The 12,401-nt window shown below is 39.8% G+C and overlaps 1 protein-coding gene across 3 annotated transcripts in view; it reads right to left on the bottom strand.

The window, feature by feature from the left end:
* The window catches only part of b3glcta (beta 3-glucosyltransferase a), an 86,334-nt gene that overhangs the window by 58,505 nt on the left and 15,428 nt on the right, over nucleotides 1–12,401 (bottom strand). For 2 of the 3 annotated variants that reach the window (XM_050071957.1, XM_050071975.1), the window contains exon 3: nucleotides 724–763. In XM_050071957.1, the coding sequence (XP_049927914.1) occupies nucleotides 724–763 (40 nt within the window). Of the gene's footprint in view, nucleotides 1–723; nucleotides 764–10,409; nucleotides 10,468–12,401 lie in introns of all 3 variants that reach the window. The other variant, XM_050071968.1, reaches the window with a different exon arrangement.

Raw genomic sequence — 12,401 nt, 5'->3', positions numbered from 1 at the left:
TTAGTTGTAGTTATTGTTATTTCCTACTTTGTTGTGCAGCAGCCTACAGACAAAGTTAATACCATTGAAAGTCCGGTTACGAGCGTCATGGATCAAAGATTTGTGCCTGTGTTTCAGTTATTAAAAAACATCCATCCTCATAATTATATTGTACATATATTTCACATACAGTGCCACAAGCAGGAAAACTCGATCTGCTCTGCAACACGCTGTGGCTTTGTTAAAAATAGACAAGGCATGTATTCTCTAAAGCTTCTGGGATACTTCTGAAACGTGCTGCTGCGCGTCTGCTGAAGTAACAAGAATCGTCTATAGTGGCCACGATCAGCTCGGGCGACTGCCTTGCAGTGATCTACACACTACTGAGTGTACTTTTCTCGCTTTATATATACATTTTTCTATGAAATAGCACATGTAGGTTGGTTCCTTTTCATGACATTATTATAGCTGTTGCTAAATGGCACAAGCCCGCTGGGCTCCTATCTGTACCCTGTAATTATTTAATATGTACTGAGTAATTATAAAAGTAATTTATTTCAGGGTTCCTCCTCAATGCACATTTGTTATTCCTTATTCCTTGTGCTTTAATATTTCATTAGCACTCCACATGTACAAAATATTTCCCCTGTATTGTAATCTTAAGTGTTACCCATTTAATTTTTGCTTCTTTTTATAGTCTTACCTATTTTGCTACTACTGAAATTGGAAAGAAAAAAGACTTACCCAGTTGATTGTTGTGGATGACATGCATATCATCTTGACTCTGAAAGAACAGAAAGACTTCTTAATTACTACAGCAACAAAAAGATCTCAAAAACACATCTTCAAATAATGACCTATATACATCCACTTTTGTGTTTTAACAAAAGATGCAGATACTGTCAGATACTGTCATACTGTGGCTTGTGTGAAGATGCTCCGTTTCCACTAAATACTCCATTTCATCTTACTAATCACTAATTAAGACTTAGTGATACTAAATATGGAAAGCCCTATGGGTTATTTGGAGAAATAATGGGTGATATCCCACGTCATTAGTCCTTCCTAATTGTGTGGGTTTGTGCCTGCAGCGTTTAAGCTCCGCGCATTCGGCTCAATTAAGGTGTTCAACACTGTTCCACCTCCAGAGCTGTCAGCACATGAGGCAGACTGTGGAGAGATGAGTAAATCAATCACAAGCTGAGCAAACTTTGAAGAGCTGTCTTTTACCTCCATCTTTCAGAGGAAATCTTCCAGTCTTGGGAGAAGGCGAGAACGTGCAAGTTCTGGCTGTTTCCAGAACTCTGGAGCGAGAGTGGCAGAGTATTAATAGATAATGACAAACCGAGGCCTGTTTTGATTTATGACTTCCTCTAGACTAACAATCATTTTACTGGCAAGCTGTTGCAGCCTTCAGAGAGCTTAACTAAGTCATAAATTCACTCTCAGTGGGTGTGGTGCAGTGGTTACAGGGAATCACAGTAGTTTGATGGCAGTTGTGGGAACAAGCCTATATGTAATCGGCTATCCCAGCACATTTGGAAGCCTAGCAATTTTCATAGTAGAGAACAACCTATTCATTTAGTCAGTTTTCTCCCCATGAAGAGTTTCCTGCAACTGTCATGACAACACATCATTTATTTTTGGGAGGGCACATATATCTGACATTTTCTATCTTTCCAACTGAATTCATCAAATCCTGAACTGATTTTTAACAAGCATCATGTGGGCACAAATATACAAATAATAGTACAAAGTTCAACATATGCACAGCGATGCATCGTGCATATGTGAGGCTCTCTGTCTTCTCTAATTTTTTTCAGCTGATCAGAGTTAAAGGCAAATATATGCACAGGCAGACAAGATCATATCAGGGTGATTTAATTCAGTGGGTACAAGACATCAACTTAATTGGACTCAGTAGCATTAGTCATGCCCGCAAGGTTTCTGTCTCATCTTATCACACACTACTCCTCTGAAATCATTTCCTCAGCTGAAGAGAGAGGGCACCTCAAGGAAAAAAACGCACCTCATAAGCCGGGAGAATCTGACTCGTTATCAGATAATTAGTCTTGTAAGATCTTTTCTACTTTTATCAATGTAGAAAAACACATCAAAGCAACAGGCAAATAGTCAAAAAACACATTTGGATGGATGCATATGGTAGCTGTGACAGAGGAGCGGCAGGTGGAAATTTTTCCAGTCCGTCTCTTCCAGCAAAACTCAACTATCGGGCAAAGCGGAAACAGAAATCACTGCACTGTCGCTGTCAAACAAAATAAATCAGGACCTCCAGTGTGATGAATGAACTGGTCAATGAAACGTTACCAATTGTATTGACTGTGTGTGCACCACTGTGTGTGTGTCTGTAATGTGTGAGTCCGCTACACGATTTACATGACCCTTCTGTTGATAAGACGTAATGTTTTATGACAGGTTTAAATGAAGCTTTAATGAGAAATCTTTGAATCTAACCGAACTGTAGATACCCTGACACTGTTTTATGTCAATTTATAATGTTCTGTGTATTTCAGGAGCTCTTTTGTAATGAGCTGTTTTAATATAGGCTGTGTTCAGTCCAAAGAAAGGCAGCCTCCTCATTCCTTTCAATTAGACCACTATTTTGGCACAGCAAATCTCTCAACGCAGCTGCCTGCGGCGGAAAACACAGGGTCATCTGGCAAAAAAGTAAAACCTGCCTCAGCCTTTCCACAACACATCATCATCAAGCAAGGCATTGCTTTGGCCAATCAGTTACATCCAAGTGCACATTCTTTGCTATGTAAATTACTGTTTTACAGTTATTATTATTTTTGACCTGGTGATCACTTAGAAAGAGTAAAAGAATTGTTGTAGTGATGGTAAAAACCTGTCCTACAGTATTATAAACAACTGTGTAGTGATGTGTCGTCGGTTTAGCCTTCAAGCTCATCACTCAACCTGCACTTCTTGAATAAGACTTCTTCCTCTCATCTGGACCTATTTTTGAAGCTGAACATCTGTTAAGATACCTGGATCAGAGTGTGGATACCCAACCCACACCAGGCTGAGTTCGGACACATATTTACAAACGATGTTAGATTTGGGTTTGGCCCACTGGACGTAGTGCTTTGTGCTTCGCTTCGCATCTGTTTCTTTGCTATCCATGCTAATCTTTCGGTTTGTTGTTAAACTGACACATGAAAATGGACGTGGCAGTGTAAAGAGGGTTGCCTGCAAGTTTAAGCGGCATCAGAGTGCAGTGTTTTTCTTATGGTAGTAGCGTTGGGCTTGGGGAAGGTTCAGACAACTGTTCAAAAACAGAATGGGATAGGGTTGGACTCGGTTACTACACTCTCAGACTAGGATCTTGTCCTGACAGAAATATGCAGCCTGAGTTTCACTGACCTGGTATTTGTATTTATTTTTATGATTTCCTATGTCTTACAGGATGACACTGCATTTATGACAGATCATTTACACGAAAGGTTGCAAGTCTCCAATGTACTTTACATTGAGATATCCGGAAATTATATCAGATCATTTTTCTTTTTGGTTTGGTTTGGATCATTGACAACATTCTCATATATTTATAAAGTATAACATGTAAAATGAAAAAAAAAGTGCGTTTTTACAATGCTGTGGTTAACATGGTTAGGTTTAGGCACAAAAACCACTTGGTTATGGTTAGGAAAAGATCAGGTTTAGGCTTACAATACCCAGTTTTGAGGGCACATCTCAGCAGGAAAGGCAATGATGTCATGGTAAAAAAAAAAAACAGCCGCTTGTGGTACAATCCCCCTATGCAATGGGTCACTACTAAACACTCACATCTGGTGCCTTAAAAAACAAAAAAGACAAAAAAAAAAAAACACTGACAGGTCACTACAAAACATCCAGGTTTGGAGCCTAACCCCCAAATTCCACCAGATGTGTGTTGGTTGCGTCTGCGCTCCGGAACGGCAGCAGAGCCGATACATTTCAATTCTAGTCAATGTGTGTGCTTCCACCGGCTGCGTTCCGGCTCTGTCACAGCTGCAGCGGTCTGGAGCCCTCCGCAACAGATACGTAGGACTTCTATTTCTGCCGGACGCCGGAGCACAACGCAGCAATTCAGCACAGAGCAGATCGTGCGGGGCAGGAAGTCGTGTACAGAAACAAAATAGAACATCCCGTTAATTTTCAAAATAAAATACAGTTTTCACGGCGGATCATATTTCCCTGCACTACACCTTGAAAACGTCATAATGGGCGGAGGCAGGCCTGAAGTCAACAGGTCAGAGGTTTTCAGATGTCATTTCACCCCGTTGACACCATGGACGAGGAGCTGTTAATCATGGAGGTGCACCGAGATGTCTTCCTACTACTCCTCTGGTTTTGTGGTTCTGTCTATAGAAACTACATCTTGTTATATCGTGCGATTATGCGTGAATTCGCGAGATCTCGTGGGTCCTTGTGGCTCCCGCTGTCCGGCGGAGCTGCACCGTTCCGTGCAGCAAATGCAGCCGGTGGGTGTTGACGGACGGTGGAGCACGCAGCGGATTACCAGCATTACCAACACTACCAACATCTTCTTCTGGAGGCTGGGCGGCAAAAAGTTAGCTATTGGACCTTTAACAAAATACCATTTTAAATCCTGCTCCTTGGTCACACTTCAAAAAAATGCCTGCAGTTGAGTGACACGAAGGCTACAAATCTTTCTCCAGTAAATGATCCAATATTCTGCGGAAGAGTGAACTCAGATCAGGTCTAACATCATTTTCACTAATACCGAGAAATGAATTATTCCCAGCTCACAGAACTCTGCTCCTTTTGGCCTCCTATGCTTCTGCACACAGGTAACACTCTCCTTAATCCCATCTGACAGGAGGCTGTCAGCCATTTGCAGCTGGATTCAGACACCCATAGGTGTTTAAAAGGAATTGCTATGAGTCTACACCTGCTATCTGAAGGGGTTAGTTTCACTGTGCCTTGAGCACTTTTGGTCTGTGGCATCTCAGCACTGATGCAGACAGACAGAAAGATTGTGCCACATGTAGTTTAACCTCGGAACAATGGCAGTACAGCGACTAAGGTTTTCCCGGCTGAGGTGCACATGCGTAAACTCCTCGAGAACAATGGTCAACCCACTTAATGTGATTGTTATGTAATCAAGGACACCCACAAAGACAACCCTTTAAGCCCTGCCTTTGATTTGGAGGCTCTTCACATACATATACGGCAGAGCTCCTGCCCCCTGCTACATCTCTCAATCCCGAGGGCACACATGCTCCACTGCTGTGAGTGACCCGTCAGGTCCCATTAGCTTTCTCTTCAGTGATGGCAAGTATGATTCAAGGTTGCAGGATTGTTTGAATTTTGACATGAGAGAGGGAAAATGTGTGATGTTTACAGAAGCTGGCTGTCTAGAAACACTTTGAGCACCTATCATACCTAAGGGGTTGAACACTGTTATTCGTGTTTTACCCTCCACATTAACACTAACTGAGGAACAAAATGACGTGTCGGTGAAGTGCAAATTGTCAGCTTCATTTTGAGGATTCTTCCAGATCTATTGAGCGGTTTAAGAATTAAAACCCCTTCTATATCCCTCCTCCATGTCAGGCTGCCAAAGGAACTGACAGATTAAAATTGCATTCAATAGTCATTTTTCATAGACAAGCTAAAGCTCTTAATGTGTGATGACTTAATGACTTGGAACGTCTGCTGCCTTTGAACATCAGCAGGCTATTCTTGACAGATTTTCTTCACAGCCTTTTCTCTGCATTTTGTTGACTTCAATTGGAAATTAAGAGAAAACAACTGTTTATCAGTCCAGGGGATAAACATTCAACACTGACAAGTTAAACTGTTAACTTGCTCTTGGTGATTCTAACCATTAACCCCATGACGTGCACGGTAATATGCCCAACAGTAACTATTAGAAGTGATTGAACAATGACCTTGGTAACTGACCGTACATGATGGTCTGCCCACTGCTGGTTACTGTTGCTTAGCCTCTGAAGCCTCGCTTTGCCTTCTGTTGTCACATACCGTGCAGATTACAAAGATTACATTAGCAGATTTACCACTTAAAATTCATAGTTAATTTTGAAACAATGCATCCTTGATTAGATACACAGGCAGACAAAAGCAGGCTTTTCATTTCTAGACTGTCAATTTCATTGGCTGAAATGAAAATCACTGCTGCCAAATTCTATTAGATGTGGCAGGCTGGCTAACAAAGCTTCTTTAATTAGTTTAATTTAGTTTAGTTTTTTATGTTTCTAGCAGACTCATTTAAAACAAGAGTCTTGTAAAAGTGGTCTTGAATATGCACTTGATAGCTATGTGCAGTACAATATATTATGTTTTAGCAGTGATGCAGTAATATAATGCGTTACCAACAGGATTTTGGGTAATATTGTGATATTTACAGTGTCACATAATGTATTAACACCCCAAATTAGCTGTTTATTGCTTCCATTTTTCATTCATCCACACTGATCCACTTCTGCATGAATTCAGCAAACGTAACACTATCTCTGGTAATGTTGGTGAGGGTTGCTGGAATGCAAACTTCCCCAAATACAATACAGAAGCTAAACTATCTTACAAGGCAGCCTATCAATTTTTATGTGCATAGGTGTGAGACCAAATATACAAATTATAGGAAAAAATGAATAGAATTTAATAAAACAAGTCCTTATTTTGCCACTCAGTCCAACTACTTAAACTTATCAAATCAAAATAATTCAAATGCTGTCTTACAAAGGTGCACGTAAGTTATCATATGAAGTGTGCACAGAGCACAAGCTGAGACAGTCACAGAGCTCGCTGAAGTGTGCACTGCTACATCCTGCAGGCCACGCCCATCTGTGCGAAATACTAAATCTCTCATTGCAGAACGTTAGAGCAGATGAACACACTATCTTTTTTTTTTTTTTTTTTTTTGTAAAGATATTTTTTGGGCATTTTAGCCTTTAATTGATCAGCTTAAGCATGAAGGGGGAGAGAGAGAGGGAAGGACATGCAGCAAAGGGCCACAGGCTGGAGTTGAACCCGGGCCGCTGCGGCAACAGCCTTGTACATGGGGCACCTGCTCTACCACTAAGCTACCGATGCCCCATGAACACACTATCTTATCCATACTTTACTCTCATGCTTGTGTTTTTGGAAAAGCTAAGGACTTTAGCGAACGGTCAATTACAACTTCTACCTAAATTTTGAGTCCTATCAAGAATGGTCAAATATATAAACGCATAAACGTGATATATAATGGACTCTGTCACAGATGAGGTAATCAAACCTCAGGGGAATCCTTAACAGATTCACTTGATGTAGATTTGTTCTACATGTCATGAGTCACTGTATCCTCAGAAGCGTAGAGCAGAGGGAGATATAGAGCTCAACTCATTTTTATTGTGCAGATAACAAAACAAAAACAAATAGCACAGTAATTATATGCATCCTTTTAAGGTAACCTGTAGGCTAATTAAATTTGATGCTGTGTTTTTGTAATGAGAGGGTATCCATAGCAGCAAGCATCACCCTAGCCCCAGGAAAGGATGTAGCACTGAGCACTGAAGGAGGGCACTACGACCCATCTAAATGATCTTATATGTATATTTCTATGTGTGAGTAGCATATTTTATTGTGGAACTCTGTGTTGTAAAATGACAAATAAAGGAACCTTATAAATTACTTTAAATGACACAATTTTCATTTTAGCTTCCCCTCAAACAAAAGACATACAGACAGTCAGAGACAACAACACACACATACAATGGATTTGATTTAGAGCCAGTGTCTTAGCTTCATTAGTACTCTGGAATATAGACGAAAGACTGAGCGACTAACGTTAGTGCATTTCAATTTCAAATTTGCAAGGTAATGTAATTAGCAGGATAAATTACAATTGCCTGAATATTTATCTCCTGCAAGCCTGGTTTAACCTACAGCCTCACAATTCTGTTGCACCAGAAGAGGTTTGTGATCTGGAGATACGAGGCAAATCTTTGCTATCCAGAGTGCATTAAATAAGATTAAAAGTTTGCCAGGATCCTGATTTCTACGCTTATTTTCTTAAGTACAGTTTTGGTTAGTTCTTGTGTAGTAGGTGCACCTGCTGCACTGAATTATTCCTCCTCTAAAATGTTTCAGCTGCCCTTTGACTCTAAATGTGTTACCTGGATGAGCAAACTTAGAATGATGGCAGTTTTCTTGGACAGTCTGTGGTATATTTTCTCCATTTCTGTAAAAACAACAACACTACTTCTCTTTTTCTCAGGTCCACATGTTTCAGTATCAATACAGCTCTCTTGTGTGTTATTCTTTAAAGTTGATGATTTAGAATTTGACATTTTTCATTCATTATGTTACTATCTCCCACACAGTAAAAGTGTTCAACAGGGGCACTCTCACTTAGTTAGAAGACTGTACGCAGAGGGACTCAGCTTTGTTTTTCTAAGCAGTGGAGAAACTGTTGCCAACAGAGGCGACCAGACCGCACAAAATTGTTGACAATGGTCCAAATCTGGTTGCCTGGGGCAACGGGGCAACTGTTACTGTCAAGCCCTGCTGTGTAAGTTATTTAGGGTCACAGTATGCTCCCTGGCCTCTACATGAGATGGCTGATGGATATTTTTGACTGGATTTTAATTATAACACTTAGAAAAAACATTTCTCCAGTATTGTGGCTTCTTTGCTGCAAGTGTGGCTTATCTGAGGTGGGTCAAAGGGTTACAAAAGGACACTGATTGCTATGAAGTGCTATGGCAATCCAAAACCTGCGTCTGTACATGATCACAGTCTAACTCAAAAGAAACAAATAAGCAAACACTCATTAATGTAACTTTAATGAGATGGTACAGTTCTTTGAATATAGAAAGGAAATGCAAGAAGTTGTTTCAAAAGTTTTTTTTGTTTTTTTTATAATCAATGGTGGTTAGTGTCTTACAAATAGAAAAACAAATCATTTAAGTTTGATTACCGGAGGAAATTAAATAGCTTTTTGGCTGCTACAGCACACATATCTGCTTTGTAATTAAATAACTTTGTTTTAATTACAATTAGTTTGTTTTAAATAACTTGAACTAAAATACCTTTGAGAAAAAAACCCAACCTGAAACCAGAAGGGATGGATTTCTATTCTATATTTTGTGGCTTCATGATGGCCCCCTCGTTTTATATGAATTTGACAGAATACCATTCTGATTTCCGTCTGCGTAGGTGGAGGCATTACATGCAGAGTTATATGCAAGTCTTTCATGAAACAGTAATGTCAGAGTGCTATTATAAGCAGAGGAGACATTCACCCTAAACCAGATAGCAGCCAAGATAGTAAGTTGACCTTGTGTCCTTCGTTTTAATAAGACAAACATATGCAAAAAAAGGAAAAAAAAAAAAAAAAAGAAAACTAGAATTACTGCCTACGCACACCAGTCAAGTTGCAATTACAGTTTACATCCATGTCTGTCCAAACTCATATGCAGCCATTACAGTTGGCAATGCTGCAAATATGAATGTTGATGCAAAGCAGCTAAATATTCTAGAACATGGATGCTTCACACACGTCCTCAACCCTGGCAGCACTGAGGATCTATATTATCATCACAGTTTCAAGGGGGATACCCAAGATTAGAGTCACCAAAAGAGAGATTGGTATGATAATAGGGGTGGGAATCACCAGAGGACCCAAGATATGACATTATCACGATACTGAGGTCATGATATGATATTATTGTGATATCAAAAGTATTGTAATATGCCGAGTATTCCAGTAAAATATATATTGCGATTTATCTTTTCTTTTTCCAATTGTGAATTATAAAACCTCAGCACCATCTAGTGAACCGATAAGCAATTGATTTAATTATTCTAGTACCAAAAGTTGTATTAAAATGTGTACTTGCAAAAATTAACAATGTATATTATAAAAGGTCGATACTTGGCATCTGTGTATCAATACAATATTGCCAAAATATTGCGATACTATGTGGTATCTATTTTTTCCACCACCCCTATAAGACACCACATTAATGAAAATGTGACAGACTTGAGATCATAGTGACACTGACCTTTGACCAGTGACTACCATGATCTTATCAGTTCACTACTGAGTCCAAATGGATGTTTGTGCCAAATTTGAAGAAATTCCTTCGAGAAGTTCTTGAGATATTGAGCTCAGGACAGACAGACAAACCCAAAAAAATTATGTCTCCGGCTACAGCTGTCGCCAGCGTGGAGGCATAAACAGCACTGACATTTTTCTGACCACATAAAGCGACTAAATGTGATTTCATTCAAAGTTTATTATTTTACTCTACTAAGAGTACTTTGAGAAGCTGTCAGATAATCCTCTAGGTATTTATAAGTACCACAGGTTTTGTCCCAATAATTCGGTTCCAGAAAAAGATAATGTTAATGGATGCAGGTTAGTGTGTGCCACCTGGCGAACTGTTGATAATCACAGTTTTTGTGCAGTTGCAGTGGGACCTCCAGGTGCATGTTGGCAGCATTCATGCAGATTTGTAATAACAGAAAAGGGAATCTCATCATTGCAGAGGAGTTGAGGCAATGATTCAGACAGCAGTCTCACACACCTCCTCTTGAGTTTGATTTTCTTACAACTGCCCAAGGTAAAGAGATGCTTCAGATAAAGAAAAGCTCTTTTGCATGTAGTGACAGCCTTTTAAGCAGCATGGATGACAGTTTAAACACAAATCTTCACAAAATGATGTTTGGCAGAAATCACGACAACCTGCAAACAACAGAGAAGACATTATTGTCCAATCAGACATGATGAGTTTAATTGAGTGTGTCATTAAGGAAGGCAGCAGCTCTTTTCCTTCAAGGCTGGTCATTATGTCAGCTATGAAGTGGCATTTGGGACTGAGTGCAATCTGCACCAACATGAAGATCTATTCTCAAAAAACAAAGGGTGGCAGATAAGAAGTGCTTATGTCTCCTATCTGGGTTGTAAATGTGCTGTTCCTGTCACCTCCTGCACAGCCTTAAGATGAACCTGAGAAAATGTTTGTATTATGTAACTATGTTAGGCTACATTTAAAGCTGGAAAACACATGAAATAACTAAGTGACTCACAGAGATCAGCACTTTCAATTACTTCTGCTGTACTGGTTGTGTTCTTGTGTATGTCGAATGACTGGTTGTTGCTTTTTCCCCACATCTAGGAACAACGCCTGAAGCAAAGTTGCCCCTTTTAGAATAACACTTCCTGCTTGGGCCCTGGAATTTCTTGTGTCCTCGTGTCTCGACAAGACCCGAATGGTGGCAAAGTGACAGGAACATTAACAAGTTGAAAATACTCGTTGGCTTTGCAGGACCCTCAGCAGGAAGTTGGTGAATAATTTCTCACATGGTGTCGTCCTCCTGCATCCTCACACTGCTCTGAGTCCTCTGAGTGCACAAGATCAAGGCACTTCTGCTTACATTAGCAAACTTGTAGTACACTGGTTGTTTATGAAGCCCCGAAGCGGCAGATAATCACAGTACCTGTGCTTGCCTCTGCCAACTACTCCAAGTCATTCTAAGTTCAAAACAATGCCAGTCATCAGAGGCTTCAGGCCGTCTTCAAAGGAGTAAGGAGGATGCTAGAACTTGTTCTGTATGCAAGCTGTGGACTGTGTTCAAAGACAACTACTTAAAATGACACTTTAATGTTTATTGCTGCAACCATGTTTCCTGCTTTACATATCATAAGCCTTTTGTAAATGTTAGATTACTACTATATTGATCAAAGCAGAGCATGTCACTTTTTCATATCCTGAAAGAGATAATCATCTGTTCCTCCACCGTAAGGGGGCAAACAATAAGCCATGGGTTGCAGAATCACACTGCAAATGTATGTTGTTGGAAGTGTGATACTACTTGGCTGTTGCTACTTTGCATTCTGAGATCAGCATTACTGGTATCACACACACACTACTGGAGCCCCTGCAGATTTAGCCAGATTTTAATCGTGATGGGATGAGCCCAGCTGTTTGAAGTCAGATGGGGAATCCTCTCTTAGTCAGTGCCAGATCTTCTATGCTGACCACTAGCACAAAGATCATGTGAAAAAAGGCTCAGATCAAATAGTAGTTTAAAGGCCAACATTGATGGTTACATATACAATATAGTTTACATCTCTGTCAACCATTTTCCATAGCATACTACAATCTCATCTTCTCAGAAGCCAGGTAGATAAACTACATATTCATTACTATTAATTGATTCTTTAAATGATTAGATTCTTTTCTCCCACAAATATGCAACTGGTAAACAGCACTGCCATTTAATCAAAATAAGAGTCAACAAAAATTGCTGCCTCATGGTTGTATACCTTGGGAACCAGTCGAATTGCAGTTACAGTTTACATCAGTGTCTATCCATACTATACTATATATGAAGCCATGAAAGTTGACAATATTATAAATATGGATGTTGCTACAAAGAAGCTA

The sequence above is a fragment of the Epinephelus moara genome, chromosome 2 (genome assembly GCF_006386435.1).
Source record: "Epinephelus moara isolate mb chromosome 2, YSFRI_EMoa_1.0, whole genome shotgun sequence".
NCBI classification, from domain to species: domain Eukaryota; kingdom Metazoa; phylum Chordata; class Actinopteri; order Perciformes; family Serranidae; genus Epinephelus; species Epinephelus moara.
Note: the sequence above shows the minus strand (reverse complement) of the source record. Positions and strands in the feature narration are given on the sequence as shown.